At 40.0% G+C, this 21,170-nt stretch overlaps 1 protein-coding gene and 1 long non-coding RNA gene across 4 annotated transcripts in view; both read right to left on the reverse strand.

The window, feature by feature from the left end:
• Positions 1-977: 977 nt before the first annotated feature.
• ackr4a (atypical chemokine receptor 4a) lies at positions 978-5,028 on the reverse strand. The gene is made up of 2 exons (XM_020635257.3): positions 4,734-5,028; positions 978-3,506 (listed from the first exon to the last, which is right to left on the reverse strand). Exon 2 carries the CDS (start codon positions 3,495-3,497, stop codon positions 2,385-2,387), a length of 1,113 nt encoding a protein of 370 aa, XP_020490913.1. The 5' UTR covers positions 3,498-3,506; positions 4,734-5,028; the 3' UTR covers positions 978-2,384.
• Positions 5,029-12,276: 7,248 nt separating this feature from the next.
• Positions 12,277-21,170, reverse strand: part of LOC136179077 (uncharacterized) — a 54,904-nt gene continuing 46,010 nt past the window's right edge. For 2 of the 3 annotated variants that reach the window (XR_010666356.1, XR_010666354.1), the window contains 2 exons: positions 13,279-13,353; positions 12,277-12,849 (listed from right to left, as the gene is read on the reverse strand). This is a non-coding gene — a long non-coding RNA (uncharacterized lncRNA). Of the gene's footprint in view, positions 12,850-13,278; positions 13,354-14,561; positions 20,549-21,170 lie in introns of those variants that run through there. The other variant, XR_010666355.1, reaches the window with a different exon arrangement.

The following is a 21,170-nucleotide window of genomic DNA, read 5'->3' on the forward strand; positions in this document are numbered from 1 at the left end:
CCCCCCCCCCCAATATAATCAGAACCTCTGAATATTTTAACAGCCAGTAGACACTGAAAATGCTTACATTTTTGTTAGACACTGACAAATAAAAAAAAATGTAGTGCTGATAGATGGCCAAAAGATGAAGAAGTGGCATATCTCCCGTAGACATCCATTGTGGACAGTCTGGTTTATTGTAATGTCATTCTCAACCACAGCCTTCTTAACTGTACAGAACATCTTATTTAACATACTCCTTGTTTTTAGGCTGTTTATATTCTATATTTACTTATGTTCAACCTCATCTGCTTGGCAAATCTGTCAGTCCTATATTCACCTTCTCTTGCAGCTGAGTATGATTTGTGAAAAGAACAGCAAGGTTATCAGCATCAAGATCTTTTAGCTAGGTGAAGAGAGTCTCTGGATTCCTCTGGGCTTGTATGAGGTGATCTTTTCACATAATTTAGTCAATGGTGATGAGGAAGAAAATGGGGAAACCAGATTCTGGGAACCATTCAGTGAGGTTCCCACTTAGAATGAAACTACACTCTCATTGATGGTGAAACATCCTTATCAATGCTGCAGTCCTAGCAGAGACTCAGGATTGCATGATCTTCTACCAGGTGTCACAGTGCTGTACATATTGTTACATAGAATGAAGTAATGAAGTAATACATATGATAAATGCAATTACTTAAGAGAAGTTTCTTGTCAATAGTCCCTTATCACCTCTTGAAATGTTGTTTTGAAGTCTGTTTTGCAGGCTTTACTGTGTGACCAGATGTGAACTGTGAAGTACGTATGCAGGAAATTTGTCTCAGATGTTCAGAGAAATTTGGAATACAACAAAACCCTGACTTTCCCTCACGAAAGGGAGATAAATCTTATCTTAAAAGATTAGGCACAAGACTGAAAATGACACCATATTTAGACCAATGTAATGTAATGTAATTTAGTTGTCTCCTAATTTTAGGGAAATAAAAAGGTACTCCAGCTGACAGAGCAAATACATGTTTATTTGGAGAATTATTTCTGGATCTTATAAAATAAATCCTGCATCCTCACTTTAAGGTGTGGGTGTAGGCATGTGTAGTACATCTGGTTTAAGCTGGTGCAGTTGATAAGAAGTATTTATTCATAAACTTGATAAGAACAGGCTGGATTAGCAGCATAGTTTATAGATACAGTAAATGCAGTAACTAAAATGTTTGCTAAAGAGCAAGTACTCTTTCGCAGCTTTACAAATAGACTATACTTGTTTGTCTTGGCAAGATATCAAGTTCCAGTTTCTTCTTTGTACTTTTCACTGTGTGGACAGCTGGAAAGTTTCAAATGTTTCTTGTGAAATCCTGGAAAGTTTCAGTTTTCTCCAGGATTAACCAAAACAAACTTTGAATTTTAACAAGTACGAGTAGTAGCATCTTAAAAATAATTTTAGTCTCGTACAGAAATATGCATGCTTACACTGAAAGCCCAATAGATGTGGTGGTGATGTCTGTTTCTGCAGAGCCGTTAAACTCATTCTGCAGTGAGTCTAAAATACCTGCTCTGATTTTGGACAGTATGTGGGACATTTCTTCATTCCAACCTTTGGCTTGGAAAATGATAGAGGAATGGCTGTTGTTATTAGATCTGGTGGGGGTGGGGAATCATATTATGTCTGCCTTTGAGCTAGTTAACAATCCTGCAATGATACTGTGGCTTCTTGAAATTAAACTTTTAAGAAAAACATTTAATTTATTTAATTTTTTGCTTGCAGAAGATAAATGCTATGTTTCTTCTGGACCAGGATGTCATCAACAGCCTGCGGTCAGTCTATGACAAATTCAACTCAGATTTAATGTGAAAGTGAGGTTATTGTGAAGAGGGGAGAGAGTCAGTCCAATAATCCGTGTCCCTTTTAAATTAGTTTTCTCTGTTGCAAACAGGACATTATGTTTGACCTGCTTGTTAAACTTTTTAATTGTTAAAATTATTCCCCTCCACAATCAGATTTTTTAATACATTTTTTATGTGCTTCTTATCCTTTTCAAGACTGGTCCTTTTATCTTTATCAGCCCCAATCTGTCTGCTCAATTTCAGTATTTATTTTAGATTTTATTTCACATTTTACCTCTTCTGAGTCAATTCTTTTGTCCACTGCTGTGTTTTATTTGTGCCATCTATGCTCCATCTGTTCCAAAGATGCCCCTAGAGGGATTGATAAAGTTGCCTGATGGACTGATTGATTGACACCGAACTTCGCTCAGTGTCTTTTTTAATAAACTGGGAGGAGAAAACAGTCAAATTGTTCTGTTTTAGATGTGGTGGGATCGTTAACACTTGTGAAAAATAACTACAGCTAAATGATTTCTACTCATGCTGCTATAAAAAGTGATTCAAGCACACATCCTATACCTATCTCATATTGAGAAGGTGTTTGTCTCTTGGGATGCACTATGGGAGTTAAATGACATCTCCACTCCTTCCTCCACTTCAGGATTTTCCTTCCTCCTCTTCCTCCTCCTCTCTCCAATTTTCTTGGCCACTTTCATCATGTGCTGCCTGAAGGATGATCCCATGAAGGCATAGAGGATGGGGTTGAGGCAGCAGTGAGTGAGGGCCAAGCTCTCTGTCACCTGCGCCGCCTGATCCAACACTTTACTTGTCCCACAGTGGGTCACTAAGATGTAGACCGAGTCCATCGCTCGATACGCCTTCAACACGTTATATGGAAGCTGGGTGACCACAAACACCCCGACGACTATCAGGAGAACACGCAGAGCTTTCCACTTCTTTCCTCTGCTCTCAACGGGGAGGTCTTTAAGCGCCCAGCCCACTCTGCAGTAACAGATCATCATGATGATGAGAGGAAGCAGGAATCCCAGCATCACCTCTACCATCTCCAGAGCAGCTTTCCCGCCTCCTGCCATTGATGGAGGGTAGACAGCCAGGCAGATGCTCCTACCGGACGACCATCTTACTTCTGAGAGGATCAAATCAGGAAGACCGAGGAAGACAGCTGTCATCCAGACAACCAAACACACCTTCCAGCAGTGTCTCCTGCTGAACATCCTCTCCAGCCGCCCTCTTTGGTCATTCCCTTGCGCTCTAGCTAATGCGAAGTAGCGATCCAGGCTAATGCAAGCCAGCAGCAGCATGCAGCAGGTGAAGTTGACTGTGTAGCAGGCAGACACAATCTTACACACGACCTCGCCCAGATCCCAGCCCCTTGCCGCATCAGCAGCCCAGAATGGCAGTGTGAAGAGCAGTAGCAGGTCAGCCACAGCCAAGTGGGTCAGGAAGGTGTCTGTCATAGTCTTGAGGCGTTTGTGGTAGGCGTAGATGGCAACGACTAAAGCGTTTCCTGCCACGCCAACCACCAGACACACAGTGTACATGATGGGGAGAAAGACGCCAGCGAAGGAACGGATGTCACCCTTCCTACAAAGGGCGGGGTAGTCTTCATAGCTGAAGTTGAAACTGATGTTTTCGTGGTAATAGTAGTCAAACTCCTCCGAGACTTCCATTTTCATGAGATGAAACTGTGAAGGAGGAAATATGGAATTAGTTGTCTGTCACCTTTAAACATTCACAACCTTACAACACAAAACTACAGTAGTCTGGTTTAAAGAAAGGAAGTACATTTCACACAGTGAATGTGCTTATAGTTATGATTAAATTGTAGTTAAACCATCTTTAGTTTTTCTAGTTTAACGCATTTCCTTTTTTCTTTTTTTTTCTCTTTATTTTGGCAAGAATTGCAGGAGAACATCCATGAGTAACGACTGCCAGTAACAATACATGCAGTGGAATCATTGTTAATACGACTATGTAGAAAACAAAATAACAACACAAAGTATTGACCAGCTCAAACCCGCTTTTCTTAACCACCAACCCTCCTCTTCCTTCATGGGTCATTCCCTGAATTGCACAAAACAAGCAAGATATCTCTTAACTGTGCTAAACCACTGACATCTGCAAGACATTTTGTGACTATCGGCTAATTATTGTTCTGTGATAACGTCAGTGTCTACTTCCTGTGTTGGCATGCAGGAATTAACAACCACACAAGTTTTGTGTTTTAGATGAAAAAAACGTGCCCATACAGAATAGTTCTCTAAGGAACTGCAACATCTGAAAACACTCGACAACATACCTTATTTATTCAGTCATTGATTCTACAGTATATTATTTACATGTCTATTAATTGGACATGTTTCTCTACTATAAACATTTAATTTTGTAACCTTTTTTTTTATCAGGACAATATTCTCAATGATATACAAGATCTCTTTTTCAAGAGAGTCCTGGCCATGACAGCAGCATTAAAGTTTCAGACAGAGACCAAAAGACAGACAATCAACAAATATTACATCAATCAACAAATAAGTAGCGATCAGCAGAGAAACATGTGCATACAATCATCAAATGATCCTTTATCCTACTTTTGTAAAACTACTGAATTCAAGGTCTTTACTATTTTCATCAGTTTGTTAACTGTCCTGCTTACTATCCCATGCATCAGATAAAGCAAAACAGAAATGCTAAAAAAAAGTGCTCCAACCTGTTCTCACATTGATCTAGTTAGTCGAGGATTCTCCTTTACCCAAAGTTAAAGAATGTACATTGGCAGTTGTCCAAAAGTCAGATTTAATCCCATCTAAAATCACATGTACATGTAAATGTTACTGTAGTAAACCAGTATTTAAACTACAGGATTGACTGTAGTGTGAATACACCCAAATAATCCCTCCAGCAGTCAGTCCTACCTTCAATCACGGCTGTTCCTCTTCGGTCTGAGAGTCTGACTGTTTAACTCCAGCTGAGTTTTGTAGCTGCACACACAGAGATATTTTAAACACACTTCTGAGAGAGATGACTCAGAAAGAAAACATAGAAGGAGGAAGAAGAAAAAAAACACAGACTGACAGAACAAAACCATTTGCTAAAGTGTTTAGTGAGGAAAATGTGTTGCTTTTTTATACAAGCATTAGCATGTCTACACTGACACAAAAACACTTCAGCAGCATAGCAACAAGACACTTTAAACCAAACATCAACCCTCCTGCAAGTGAAACCAGAACTTTGTCAAACTGGCGTTATAGGAGACGTTTGAGTACAGCAGTTTTAAAAAGAAACATGAACCGACTGAAGGCTTTAGCCAGTATTCAAGATTTTTTCATACGGCAACAATAAGCTTGGACCTGTGGCATATTTCTAAGTTTACATCCACACCCATGTTAATAACCTCACTGCAATTAAAACCACAGGAATGTCTTGGCTGATACGCCTTTTCAGTGTCACGTGGGAAATCTGGGACAGTGCCTGGGGAGTGGCAGACCGGTGTGGTGGGACCCATTTTCAAAAAGGGGGACCGGAGGGTGTGCTCCAATTATCGGGGTATCACACTTCTCAGCCTTCCGGGGAAAGCTTACTCTAGGGTGCTGGAAAGTAGGCTCCGGCCGATTGTCGAACCTCGAATACAGGGGGAACAATGTGGATTCCGTCCTGGCCGTGGGACAGTGGACCAGCTCTTTACCCCGCAGGGCTTCTTGGGGGAGCGTGGGAATTTGCCCATCCAGTCTACATGTGTTTTGTGGATTTGGAGAAGGCTTTTGACCGTGTCCCTCTGGGGATCATGTGAGGGGCACTGCGGGACTATGGGGCCTGGGGCCGTTGGTACAAGCCATCCGGTCCCTCTATGACCAAAGTGGGAGCTGTGTCAGACACGTTCCCAGTGCGTGTTGGCCAGCGCCAGGGTTGCCCCTTGTCACCTGTCCTGTTTGTGATATTCATGGACAGGATCTCAAGGAGCAGCCGGGGGGAGGAGGGTTTCCAGTTCGGGGGCCTCAAAATTTCATGTCTGCTTTTTGCAGATGATGTGGTTTTGTTGGCCTCCTCATGCTGGGACCTCCAGCAGGCATTGGGGCGGTTTGAAGCTGAGTGCGAAGCAGCTGGGATGAGGGTTAGCACCTCCAAGTCAGAGGCCATGGTTCTCTGCCGGAAAAAAGTGGATTGCTCTCTCTTGGTAGGGAGTGAGTCTTTGCCCCAAGTGAAGGAGTTCAAGTATCTCGGGGTCTTGTTCACGAGTGAGGGTAGGATGGAGCGTGAGATCAACAGACGGATTGACACGGCGTCAGCAGTAATGCAGGCGTTGTGCCGGACCGTTGTGGCGAAGAGGGAGCTGAGCCTGAAGGCAAAGCTCTCGATTTACCGGTCGATCTTTGTTCCAACCCTCACCTATGGTCATGAGCTGTGGGTAGTGACCGAAAGAATAAGATCGCGGATACAATTGACCGAAATGAGCTTCCTCCGGAGGGTGGCTGGGCTCAGCCTTAGAGATAGGATGAGGAGCTCTGACATTCGGGGGGAGCTCGGAGTAGAGCTGCTGCTCCTCCGCGTCGAAAGGAGCCAGTTGAGGTGGTTTGGGCATCTGTTAAGGATGCCTCCTGGATGCCTCCCTTTAGAGGTTTTCCAGGCACGGCCAACTTGGTGGAGACCCCCAGGCAGACCCAGAATGCGCTGGAGGGATTATACATCCCGTCTAGCCTGCGAATGCCTCGGAATCCCCCAGGAGGAGCTGGAAAACGTTGCTGGGGAGAGGGAAGTCTGGGTTGACTTGCTGCGCCTGCTACCACCGCGACCCGACCTCAGATAAGCGGAAGAATATAGATGGATGGATGGGATAGCACTTTTTCTTTTTAAGACTTATTTATTTTATCAATGTATTTGTTAGCAGTTAAACTCGTGGGCATAAGTAACTGGAGACTGTTGTGTAGATTATACAGATTATACAAAGCAACACATCTTTAAAGTACAATGTACTATTTCATGGTAATAATGGTAAAAGCATGTTGTGTACATTATGAGTTTGTGTTTGCATATTGTGTAGCCTGACTAGTGCCTTGGTTGACAACGGCTCCAGAACCCACCACTCGCCTCCATCATTACATGGCAGAGGCCTAAAAGAAATGTAATCCCCCTGTTCATATTTCAAACCCATTATTTCACAAAAAAAGTTCACAAAGGCAGCTTTTCGTGTAAAGACAGCACATAAAATGAATGATTATTTCATCGTCCTCCAAAAAGCAGATATTTGACAGAAACTTTGTTGTAAAAAAATGTATCTGGGTTAGCTCAAACATTTAAAAAACAGTATTTAGCTTTAAAGAAGACTAACTATCTTTGAGAACATGTTTTCTGGATATTGTAAAAGCTCCAGTGAGGAACTTTTAGTTGATGAAAATTTTCATCTGTTAATTATTTTTGTTTTCTGTCAAATATATCACTCTTCCAGAATCTTTGCTGTGGAAAATGTATAAAGAAACAGCTTAACCCTTCATCTGACATCTACCTTCAGACATTAAAGGTCCTGTATTATCCTCCTTTTCAACCAGTTTAAATAAGTCTCAGAGCTCCCCAAAACATGTCTGTGAAGTTTCCTGCCAAAAATCCACTCTGATCCTGTATTTGATCATGCCTATAAACCCCTCTATTTCAGCCCTGCTCAGTACAGGCTGTTTCTGTGTCTGTAGCTTTAAATTTAATGAGCTGTGTGACAGCGCCCCTCTCTGGAAGGGATTGGGTGTCTCAGGTTTTTTCACTCCATGCCTGATTGCTTACAGTGGAAAGGCAGACTCAGAGGGTAGAACAAACACCTAGCTGTGGGAGTGTCCTCCACCTGGGGGAGGGGTTACTGCCCTTTATGATGTCATGAAGACAGGCTAGGAACACGAGTGTTTGAAAACCATGGTGAAGAGTATTTTGCATAAAATGTGACCTTTAAAAAATTATTGTATAGAAATAGTCAATTTTGTGGTCGACGGTATCTTTTTCTTGTGTAGGTCATAAAGAGACTTATTAATGACAGTTTGTTTCATAATCAATTAAAAACTCCTCACAGTAGCTTCAATGTAGTTTATTTTTCTTCTCATTTCTCATTCAGTTAAAAACTCATGACAAGGTTGCTACAAAGCTGCAAAAACACATTTCTATATGACACAATATATTATATATCATGATGTGCTAGAGTAATACAAGCTAGAGTTGAGAGTGAAGCAGGAATAGCTTTTAGTTTTCATGAAGAGGAGATATAATTAGTGTTGACTTGAATCTTTGATCTCCAGTCTTGCATGAAAGTGATTGAGCTGATCACTGTAGCTGAAAACAGAAAAACACAAATCAGGGAAATGAAAAGCTGAAAAAACAATTCTCACACATGATGCCTTGAGGTTAATCAGTTAAGAAATCAATGGAGCCATTCATTACGTGTTTTCATTTTGATTATCAGTTATTTAAAAAAACATTTAACATTTCAAAAAGCGAAAACACAATTCTTTAACACTTCAAGGTCTATAACATGTAGAGTCTGAAACCCACAGAGAAAGAGAGAGTTTCAAAAAGAGTTTATTAAGCACATTTTAAAAACAAGAAAACAAAAAACACAACAGTAACTTCACTGTCTGATTGGTTATTGGTATTTTTTTCTGTCTTCAGATTTGGTACCTGAAGGCAGCACAACCAGCAGCATGGGACACACAAGGACTCGGTAAAATCCAGAGCAGGTGGGATCATCTTATTTTAATGTTTTTCTTTAAAATAATTAACTGCACATGACTGGTATTACACACTTGACCTCACTTATTTGTTGTGTATTTTGTTATCATCTAGTTTACCTGTGCAGTCTTTGTGTTGTTTTTCGAGTTAGGGTTTTGCTGTGAATAAAAACACATATTATTTATTAGATAGAAGGACTGTGTTCAATTCCAAATCAACTTAAGAGCTTTAGTAGTTCTCTATTTAAGGCTTTTGCACTTAAAATACTGTAAACAATTTAACCTTTGAGAAAGTAGAACATGCACCAGTCCTCCTCATGCAGTTGGACACATACCGTCGATCTCTGTATCTAATCTGTGACAAAATATGAATAAAGACAGGTGTTATTTTTAACTGAGAACCATCACACCGCTACACAGAGAGCCCAGACTGCGAATCAAACACAGAACCAAATCACTGTGTTTCACATCTCTGTCTCTCTCCAACATGTTTGACATTTAGACTTCCACACGTCTTTGAGAAGACTCAAATATAAATCAAAACTCTTACAACACCAGAAAAACTCCTGTACTTACCAGATTAAGAGACTGATGTTGTTGATCATCTGATTTAAGAGCGGCTGCATCAGAAGAAGTGAAGTCTGAGATGAGCAGGAGAACCTGCAGACACAACACGACCAGCAGCACAGTTCTTTCCATGACTGAAGACCTGAAGACTTTGATACAAACACACACACACACACAGTCTTTGTAGACTCACTTTTTTTGTGGGTTAAGAGGAGGGATTAGAGAATGTAAGGCAGCAAAATAACACATTCCTAAATGGTTTGTTTTCCAAACAAAATGTTCTTACCATTGACCTCCTGTTTGAAATCACTCCAGGTACTTCCCTGCCCTGACCGGTAAAAACAAACAGTGTGACAGTGGCTTGATTGAAAAGAACATTTATTGATCCTCTGGCAGAATATGTTCCAAATCACATTCTGAATATAACCAATACGATATAAAGTCACAACAAGGACACTTTTATAGGCTACATGTTTAGGTTTGACTGATGACATCACACTGACAAGACGTCAGTGACATTCAATTACTGCAATTAGCTTCAAGGTTTTTTTTTGCCATGCAATGAAAAGAACAGTGATTGGTATTTTTTAAGTTAAACTTCAGACTCAAAAATATATAAATACTTAATTTACATCCAAGTTATTATTCAAAATACAATTATCATAGAATAGTTGTGCTAAAAAGACGGGCAGTAGTTGTTTTTCTGCTTTTTGTTACGTAGCCTAGAAAAAAGGAATAAACGTATCTTGAACATGATTTAAATTAAAACATATGATAGGTTTAGAAGGAAAATGATTCTTCAGACAACAACTCTGTGTATGTTTTTCAAAGATCTAATCAGATGTTGTTCAATGTTATTGAACAAAACTAGTAATACTTGCGATAAGCGCATGTCCATAGGATCCTGTTTGTGAATGTGTTTCTATTTCAGCCTGTGTGTGTCTGGCATGTCTCAACAACAGAGTGTAAAAAATAGAGTTTACCTTCATGGGATTCAAAATCCATCAGAACAAGTACAGAATTATTTTGTATCTGTTCTTGTTTCCCACTTAACTGTAGTAACATATCAATGCATCGATAATAAGATGTTTAATATGTTTATTCTCTCAACAATATCATCCTGCTATACATTTCACTCAGTGTTCAACCACTCAATACAGAGAGAGGTAAAACGTTCTTTCCTTTAGTAAGTTTGAAGAGGTCCGTATGAACTTAACTCTGAACACACTGAACAGCACTGTTGTGTTTTAACACCCTTCTTTGCATGTAAGTACAAAAATGACACACTGCTGTTAAAAAAATGTGACTGACTCCATCTAGTGGCCACAAAGTGCAGCTCAAGACTGTATGTACAACTCATCAAAACTCGAGCAGATATCATTAATGAAAACGTCTTCTGTCTGTGTTGAATACATATATTTAATTCATATTTAAAAGACTTTTGTTCTTGATATGCAACAAGGGAGACGATGAGGATGGTTGAAAACACAGATAATTGAGAAGATATCTGCTGAAGTGGTGACGACATTTAGCAGAGATTTAAAATAAAGAGGACATGGAAGAGGACAGTCTGAGTAATCTGAATTAATGCTGTTTGTGTGCTTATCTTGACACATGATAATTCTTTCATTAGCTGTATGCCTCAGGCTAACGTAGTTAGATGTGACAAGTTGAAGCTAGCCATAAACTCAACTTCAACTGTATTTGTCCCTGAAGGGCGATTGGCTGTCAGGAGTATCGTTAGCTGTATCCATATTAGTTTTTGATAATTCTCTAAATAATTCTCTAAATAATTTTCACAGTCTTATCTCTCACAGTACTACAGTCCTTTCTGCTCACAGCTGGAGTAGCCTATTTTCTGTGACCATAGGGCCTTTCTTAAAGTGACTTTGATATGTGTTGTAATTTATCTGGACTACTTCTCGTATGTATACCATAAACCTTCTTCTTAAGTTAATGTACAAAAGCAAAGTGATTAACTTCATTTAGTTACCTGGTCAGAGAACCATTATTACTACAACTTGATCTAAAGGTTCATGGCAGTGAAGTAGTTTTGTCTTACACGTTACTTACAGCCACCAAATACTGCTTGTAAATTCTTTTAAAGGTGTAAGAGGATCATATAATTGTTAATAACGTCATACAGTCACTTTACTTAAAGCGCCCAAAGTCATGCTATAGCATGTTGTATCAAGAAGACATTCTTTCATTTAAGAATCATAGAAATGATCCCTCTTATGAAACATTAAGGGGAGTTCGGGACCTTGCTCAAGGGCATAAAGTGTTACGTTCATTTTTTAAATTTTTTAATTGTTATTCCCTTTTCTATTGTCTGGTCGCCCTGCAGATCACATTTGAAAGAATCAGGATGTATGATGAAATATTTTTACAAAACAGCTGTTTGTTTGGCCTGAAGTGCAAATTCAAACACAATTTAGTTGTTTTAAGATTTACTTTCATTGATCCCACGAGGGGAAATTCTGTTTTTACACTCTGCAAGTCATGCAACACACACAGGCTGAAATACACACACGCACATTCACAAACAGGATCTTATGGACATGCACTAATGGAGAGATGTCAGAGTGACGGCGCGGCCCCCGGCAGGCGCTCCTGAGCTGGTGGTGGAGAGGGGGTTTGATGCCTTGCTCAAGGGAACCTCGGCAGTGCTCAGGAAGCGGTCTGTAACCTCTCCAGCTACCAGACCAACTTCCATATTTGGTCCACACTGGGATTTGAACCGGTGACCCTGCGGTTCCCAACTGAAGTCCCTACAGACTGAGCTACTGCCGTTTTGTCAGGACTCCTTCTGGATAACGTGAGTTATATAAAAACAGCCCCACCAGAACAAATGTTTACGACACAACAAGTGGATCTTAATACCACGAGGAGACGGTGGATGTGATCAGAGCGATAGCATCTGTTTCTCTCCCTTTAGATATTTCCTGTTATTACAATCAGTTCAACACAGGGCCAACCAGACCTCTTCTGGGTTTGATTTGTAAATGTAAGAAATAAAGTGAGAGCTTAAGACAAAGCAACAGAGCACCCTGACACGTGAGAGCTTGGCTAATAGTATACTCTGTCGTTTTCCTCTAACCTGTTTAACTGTGAACACCTGTCCCTTTAAAGGTGTCTGCTAACAGAAAGATATCCTTTTAGATAACAAACATAAAAAGAGATGTTTCACTCCATGTTAGCTTTTTATTTAATCACAGCAAAACAAACAAAGCTACAACATCAACCAAGGCTAAAGCAAACAAAATGTAAGTGGCTTTATTTCTTTTTTTACACTCTGAACAAATAAATCAAATGAGATTGAAAGTGTTAAACATTGAGTGTTAGAAGTTTTCACCTTGATGCAGAGACAGGCCATCTCAATGTCAGTGTAGTTAAACTATTATGACTCTCCAAATGTCTTAATCTGCTTATTTTGTTAAAAAAAAACTCAGGTCCAACATATTATCCTAACTTTATGGAGAATGTCACTCTACATCCACATAAACAGGAGCTGCCACCGTGACATCCATTCAACAAACACTGAACCAGGAACATGACTAAATATGTAGCATACATTTATTTCTCCTGAAGACTTGACTGTCAAATAAATAATTGAACCACTTTAAACCCTGACTGATGAAGTCAGTTTTAGTATTTCACAAAGGTATGTTTTGATGATTCTTGCGTGATCATTGATGAGCAGCAACAAGTGGAGAGCTCAGGGTGTTTTCATCAGTAGTGACACTTGAAGGTTTCTACTAATCTAGAGGAGGACAAACAGGAAAAAAGTATTAACAGGTAAAACTACTGTTGGTACATTAGATTCATTTATTGCACCTGCTACTTCCAGGAGTTGTGGGTAATTTTACAACTTTTAAAGGTCTTTACACCAGATGCCTGGTGTTATTTTTCTATGAACCAAATAATAAAGCTGCCGGCAACCTGTTACAGACTCCTTACTGCCACAATTAAACACAAGGTTCAAGAGGAAGGAGACCAGAAAACATACAGCACACCACACAGTTTTATTAAAGGTTTAAAACCCCAAGCTTTTTTTATAATAAAACGAATGAAACAAAAGGGGCTGGAGACCCCGGCCAAAAAGAACAAAAGATGGGAAGGTGCTGAGCCAACCTCGCTCTCTGCACCTCCCCCTAAAAACTAAGATGAAAAAAACTAAACAGAGACTTACCAAGCTACATGCTCCTGGATTTTTCACGCAGTTTGAGTTTGATTTTCTCCCACTGTTGCCATTTCTCGTGTTGCTCTACAAAAAAAGAAAATTGTTATCTTCAAACAAATGATTGAACTCAAAACTCTCAATTCCAACAATAAACATAAATACATCTTGAGATATGTCTTTAGATGTTAGCTGACACAGTGGAAATAATTAGGGGGTATCAATCATCAAGCGGGACAATTAAGTGTAAGGGGGAAGAGATCAGCCAGCTAAGGAATCAATCAATTCACAAGTGAGAGTGACCACTCAGTAAATCCATCAAGTTCTTATTGAATAGCTCCTCTTATAAAAGTTACTGTTCATTTGATGTGGATTTCCTTGTTGTTGATATGTTTGATGATGAAGAAATTCGCCGTTGAGACTGACTTGCTTTCAAAGAGTATAATTTTATTTAAGCAAGAAACAGAATCACTGGTCACGTCTGACCAGGAGGATCAAGAAGCCAATAATGATCTCTGTCGAACACACAGAGACAATTGCTTATATGCATCTAAACATCTGTTTTCCCGTCATGGGTCATAAAAACATCAAGTTACACAACCATATATGGCAATACTCCTATACAACACCCCAATTTAAACATTCCAGCTAAGGGGACTCCTAAATCTCCTTCAGATACTATCACAAGACGCACCCATTGTAAACTTATATTATCTCTGTCCTGTTTACATCAGACACTTCATAGTCCCCCCTAGCGAGACTATAGTCTCGCAAACGAGATAAATTATACAATTATGATGTTAATTAGCCTCATACGAATCACTTCTGTTCATGCTTAACCTTAGTAATATAGTAAAATTTTATTTGTGGAGTGTGAGAGCGAAAAACCCATCAGGCAGCTATCTTTCTTTATTATCCATCAAACAATCTAGACAGGAAAAACTCTCTCACGGTCCCTCTGCCCCAGGCAACCACCTATAGTACTCCAAACCAATTAAAAAGAAAAAGGGTTATGAAAACTTTTCAGGATGATATATAAATGCACACATTCAAAACCTCAGAAATAAAATCTAAAAATTGTCCAAAGTCAGGCTGGTCGACCCATCGCACCTTCCAATGGACCTCTCCCTACCTAACACCACTTTCCCTAAGGATCGATAAAGAAAGAAAACACCTGAGGTCCCAATATATGCATCTCATACAGTTCCAGAAAAATATGTCTTGCTAAAAATATCTACTATAAAGTAAAACATACAAAAATATTTATCAACAATACAAGTTACATTGTAATAAACCTTCAATGATTTTTCAATCGAAACCCCTCATCATGATGTCTTCATTCAGGTTTCCGTTGTCCATTTCCATCCTCCATTTTCTTAAGTTTGGTTGTTTCAACTCCATTAATCTGGAAGGATCTCTGGACAATCAGCCACCCTCACATTGGTCTCCCAAATATCATCCTGGGAAGAAAAATCAACAACCAGTATCTTTGTACATACAAAACCATCAAAGATATTCATTTTTGTATCATACTTTCACCTTATTCCACTACATGATTAACATATACATGATTAATATACATGATTAAAATATTCAATTCCCCCCTTTTATCAATTCACTTCTAGTTCAAAATAATAGTGAGTCAATGTTGAATTCAGATATTCAAAAATGGATATTTCTCTCCAATCTCTATGACCTCCTCACCTTCACTTAGGTCATTACCACTCAGTAGCGGCATCTGAATGTTTTCTCCTGGCATCACAACTCCTACCCATCTCAATATCATAGCCTTAGCAAAGGTCAACAACAGCGTACAAAAACAAAACATCACACACAGTGATAGAAGGGTAGCCACCAAAATCTGAACCACTATAGCTCCTACTGGTCCTAATTGGTCTTGTAACCAAGTATTCGCAGACCATCCCGCTCTTTCTGATGGACCAAATGAATCCCTAATTAGTTTCAAAGCATCTATGACACTAGTCATATTGTCAGTAGCATCAGGAATCAAAGTGTAACAGGCTTCTCCAGTTAGATTCAAAGCTACACAGAGGCCACCTTGTTTGGCCAAAATGTAATCAAGAGCCATGTCATGTTTCAGCAACGTCAATCGATGACTCCTCTGAGTATTTGACAAATATTCAAAACCTTTTATGGTCTCGTTTGCAAAACCTTGCAGGGTATATGTAATATTATCAATATGATCAGCTAAGTATGTAACACCATACCATGGAAACAATCCTATTCCCCATTTCTCTCCCAAACTTATCCTCCAATGATAAGACTCCAAGTTGTGAAATTGTGCCAAATCTCTTTTCTTTCTACTGCTAGAGATTGTCGTAGAGTTATCCTCATCAGACCCTTGTCCCTTCTGAATAACAAAAACATCATACGGAAGTTTCAACTGTGCCATATAACAACATCCAATCCAACCATAAGGTAAAAATAAGTATGCCTTATCGCCACAAATCCACCAGATATCTTTAAATGTTCCTATGGTAAAATTACCCGGTAAAGTTTGATTCTTTACACTTAGAGTTTTACTCAGTCGGCGATGTGGTGCATGAAAGGTCACTGTATACATGTCATCAATAGCCCTTTGATCACGTCGTCCAAATTGCATCATATAGTTATCACATTCTGATATTCCCATAAACATACCATCTCCACCATGAGTACCATTTGAACAAAAACAAGATTTAACCTTCACAGGTGTCACTTCCATAGGATCAGGGACTGCTGTTGTAATATCTTCATACTGATCAAGGAGATTTATATATGATAAGTTCTTCAACCAAGCACAATTCCGTTGAGGTGTAAATAGATGCACCGACACGGCCATCCAATAATCATATGGTGCTTGTTGCTTAAATACCAACCACGATAGTGCATAATTTTGACATTTAGAAGTTAAAGGTTCTGGTACCGTCTCTAGAATTGAAGGCCATGTGCCTGGTGCTGGAACTCTCACAACACATGGACCACTCAAATTACTAGCCAATCTAACAGAGTGAGTCAACTGTTGGTACCACATATTTCTACTTGCCCACGGGTCTGCAATTTGCAACACCGAGGAATCAAACCCATAAGCTTTCCATTGGGTTTCACGCTTCTCTAATGCATGAAGATGTTTAGTCATGACTTCTGATGTCCCGTCAGCATCTACAAAATCACCAATCAGATTCGACATAGTCATCTGAATTGTTTCAGCTGCCTTAACTAATGTAGATGTAGCAACAGATGTCAACATCATACCTACAGACTTTGTAGACACCGAAGAACTCATCATTGTTTCGTTGATAGTAGATCCCATCTTTACAACCTCACTTGTAAAATTACTCGCAGCTAGAGTAGTAACCAAAGTTGATACGTTAATACTACTAGTTATTCTCTGAGCTACAGTAGTAGACATCATCTGTTCATCAGTCACCCTTGGAGTGACTAGTTGCTTTTGAACCTCTTTAGCCACCGTAACTACTTCAATAGGATCTAGGCCTTCTACCACAAGCATTATCTTACGAGTTCTATACCCTTTTACCCAATAATTGTGATGTGGTACAAATTTAAACTCTGGATCCAAATAAGTGCATGTATATTCTCCCTGATCTTCCCCTGTTACATTGATTAGGACAAGTGTACAGTCGTCTTCAACCCTAAACAACCTTATGTGATTATACAAAATATACTTTCTTTGATCACGAGGCACACTATTAATTTCAGGTCCTGTTAGCACTATTTCTTCACCACGAGCATTTTTCCAAATAGGGGGATTATTATCATCATTATTCCATTTTCCACATTTACATGGAAGGCGTGCTGAATTCCCTAACGTAGCTTTAATCACAATGTTTACAGGAATTTGAGTTGTAGAAATCATTTGAGGCTCAGCTGTATTTAGATGCAATATCTCTGTGACGTCAGTAACCTTCAGTTTTGAAAAGGTGGATGTCTGCTTTATTTTCTCAATCAGCGGGAGAGTTGATATGGTAGTTGACAGTTTTCCTACTTCAACAACCAGGGGTTTTGCAATTCTAGTTTCATTTAGTACCACTAAAGTCACAATACTGTTTCTGTAACCTAACCCCAATTGGACACTATGCTCTCCCATATTTACTAATTTTGGGTCATAATATGTACACTTATAGTCACCTTGATCTTCAATCTGAGATCTACGTAAATAAAGACTACAGTCTCCCTCAATCTTTGACCTTCTTCGATCATTAAGCAACACATACTTTTCTAGTGGTGATGTCCCCAATAAATCAATAACCTTACCATGGCTATCTTCCCACTTGACTCGGAATTTCCCTTTCCCATTATTTTCCTTTGTACACTGACATGGGAGCTGAACTGACTTTCCCAAAATCACTTCTACTCTAGTCCTCGTAACGTTTTGGTCTAACCTTTCTTCGGGTTGGCCTTGGACTCCTTGGTCCAACTGGGTCTGTGAATTTTCCTGTAGAGGCATCACAGCCCTCTGGAGTCTTTGACTCATGCTCTTGAGAAATAGACTCTGTTGTTTCTGGGACATGTTGTAAATCAATGTCACCAAATCGTCTTTCTTGCTCACGGACTGACAAGTCATCCCTGACATCATCAAAAGTGTAATCAAAATCATCATGCATAGCCCCAACATGGTCAATCCCTTCTTCCGGATCGTGACCTTGGGGGTCTGCACGAACCTCTGCTGCTTCTGCAGCTTCTGTTGGCTCTCTTGCGCTTTCAACATCTCGGTTCTGTGATCGTGGAACCTCTTCTGTTGGCGCTTTAACACAATGTGATAAATGATACCAGGTAGGAGACCCTTTAACCTGGACCGCAGTTCCCGTACTGCGGACTACTTCAAATGGTCCTTCACGGCGTTCATTAAACCACTTCCTCCTAAACACCTTCACGAATACCTTGTCTCCAGGTTGCACTGCATTCGTCTTTTGCTCATCGAGTCTCTCTTGCACCTCCTCTCGTTTTTGCCTATCAGAGACATATGTGTATATTCTCTTATGTAAAGCAGCCATGTAATTAACATACACTCGCATTTCATCTTCTAAAAGGGCTAAACTTGGACCCTTGCCACTTGTACGCAAACAAGGTGTCGGCATCCGTCTGCCCATTGCCAACTCATGGGGTGTCATGCGCAAATCACGGAGCCCACTTGAACGACACACCATTAACGCCAGTGGAAGCGCTTCCACCCAATTCAAACCTGTGTGTTGGCAGATTTTAACAATGCGGTTTTTTAACACACCATTCATTTTTTCACAAGCCCCTTGGCTTTGCGGATGATAAACAGCTCCTAAACGTTGTTTAATTCCCAATTTTTGCAGAATTAGTCTTACTGTTTTATCCACGAACTCTTTCCCATTATCTGAGGATATGCGGTCTGGGAGTCCCCACCTGCTTATAACCTCACGACACAAAAACCTGAAAACTTGGCAGCAGACTGAGCATCTTTCCGCTTAGTTGGACAGGCCTCGGGCCACCTTGAAAATCTATCCACAACAACTAACATATATCTTTTACCTCCTACCGGTCTTATCATGTCAACAAAATCCACAACTAACTCACGCATAGGACCTGTTGGCGTTGGAATGTAACCGGGAGGAACCATCACACCCCTACGAACGTTATTTTTTAGACAGATAGTACACCTGCCTATGACATAATCAATCTGTTCAAGCAAGTACGGTGCCCAAAAACCATATTCTTTCGTGATCTTTCTCCTAACCTCCCCCCTTGCAACATTGGCTAAACCATGTGCTTTCTAAATCATCAGACCTAGCAGGTCTAACAATTTCCTTCACTGAGCATTCACTTATCTCTCTACTTCCTGAACCGGCTGCTAATGGGTAAAGATATGAAGAACCTTCTCTCTCTGAGTCTTCATCATCATTGCTCACATCTGTGTCGTCCTTTCCTGGATCCACTCTTCTTATTGGCTTGTCTCCTTTTTTCTCCGCTTTAGCCAACATCCGTCTTACTGCTGGGTCATATCCACCAACAGCTTCATCCGAATCACTCTCACTGTCATCCTCTATGTCCAGTCGTCTGAACTGCTGACCGCTACAACTTCTCAAACGGGTCTTTTTATGTTTGCTGTCGGAGCTTGGGTACATTTCTATGGTCGTTGTAGCCTTTCCCTTCTCGATTATTTGTTCATCCTCGTCTGTGATGTGATAGTTGCCCTTCTGTATAATCACTGGGAGCTGGGGGTAAACATCAGTAAACTTCACTTCCTTCTCATAAGGCGGGGGCTTCTTTACTAAGGCCGTATGTGAGAAGGGTGTGTTAACCTTCTCCATTAACTTACCCACTGCCTTATCATTTTTCTGTATTTCTTGCATACCGCGGCCTCTTTTTTCATTTGCAGCTTCTAACAGTTTCTGTCCTTCATTTTCAAACAACTGCAGAACTCCAAGCTCAGTTTGTCTTTTCTCCATACGCCTTTTTCCTTTTTTCCCCTTCTTCTGCTTTACCTTGTATATAGACACAAGTACCTGTATTGTTTTGATCACATCCGGGTTCAAAGTCCCCTCCACTGGCCAAGGCTGGTCAATGTCAGGCCAACGCTTACTCCATTTTTCTGATATTTTTGGAATATCTTTAACAAGAGGATTAGTCTTCTGTACTACATCAACAGAAGTGATTGATTTTGTAATTTTGGTGTCCATCTTTGACATTACAATGACCCTCTTAGTTCCTCGTATTGTAAGTCAAACTATTTAGAAAGTACTGTTACCACACTTTAAAGTGAATGAATTTGCCAACCCCAAAGGAGACCAAAGCCTTCTTACTATAAAAGCAAAAGCACTTCTTTATCACCTAATGCATCTAATCACACTTATTTATCTTTAAAATTATGGAAATAATGTCAATGTTCCATCTCAAAATAGCCTAGGTCAAGCTAGACCATACTCAGATAATGAAACCAGCATTCACAGCACTCAACTGCATTTGAATCAAATCAACTTTTCCATAAATGATCAATCAAATCAAAAATACTCCATTATTGACCAAATGCTTCAATTAGTCAGTCTGTTGCCAAGACTTCCTCCTATATAATTGTAATGTGATACATAGAAGAAACAATGTAAGCCTCTATGCGAAAACAGACTAAGCATGTATCAAAGATGTTGACTATAAAAAATGTGTATACACAGATAGAAAAGTTCAGGTGTTTGTTGAAAGAGTTTGTGGATAAAACCGCACTGGCCTTGATCAAGCTGGATTCAGGATCCCTACATGCTGTCATCCGCAAGCTTCCAGTGCTTGTGAAGTACCCGCCGGGTCTCTCCTCATCTGCCTTTTTGACTGATCCAGTTCAGACACAATCCATCTGTCTGTCTTCCCTTTAGCTCTCACACAACATAGTAGAGAGAAACAGAGAAAACAGAAAGAAAACAAAACAAAAGTGTAATCACTCTGAATCCATATACACAATGCAATAACAATTCAGTGAAATATGCACACATTATCTGTAATCTTTATCTATATATATTTTTTATCTATTGCAAAGGCTGTCTCCCTACTGGGGGTGTGTTTTCCTTCCCTCTGTGTCCCACAGAGAGAAGAGGAGGAGAGGGGGCTACCTCTCCACTCCCCTTACCAGGAGGAGTAAGCTAATTGGCTTTCTATGTGAGGCAACGCCTCTTGGACCCGCCTCCTAATTTTAGCAAGGGCTTCCAGTCTAACCTGGCTGTCAAAGGGTTAACATCGTCTCCAAACCCTATGGTCCAAACCTAGTGCATTTAATGCACAGACAGGCACATCTCACCCGTGGGTGCTGTGACACCCATACTTTCACTGAAATGTACACTTTTTACTAGTGGAGTCATTAAAAGAAACTTATCGGTCAAGTAAGATTTATTAAGTGACAACTAAGCCAATCATATCTATTTGATTACAGT

The sequence above is a fragment of the Labrus bergylta genome, chromosome 4 (assembly GCF_963930695.1).
Source record: "Labrus bergylta chromosome 4, fLabBer1.1, whole genome shotgun sequence".
Classification (NCBI taxonomy): Eukaryota; Metazoa; Chordata; class Actinopteri; order Labriformes; family Labridae; genus Labrus; species Labrus bergylta.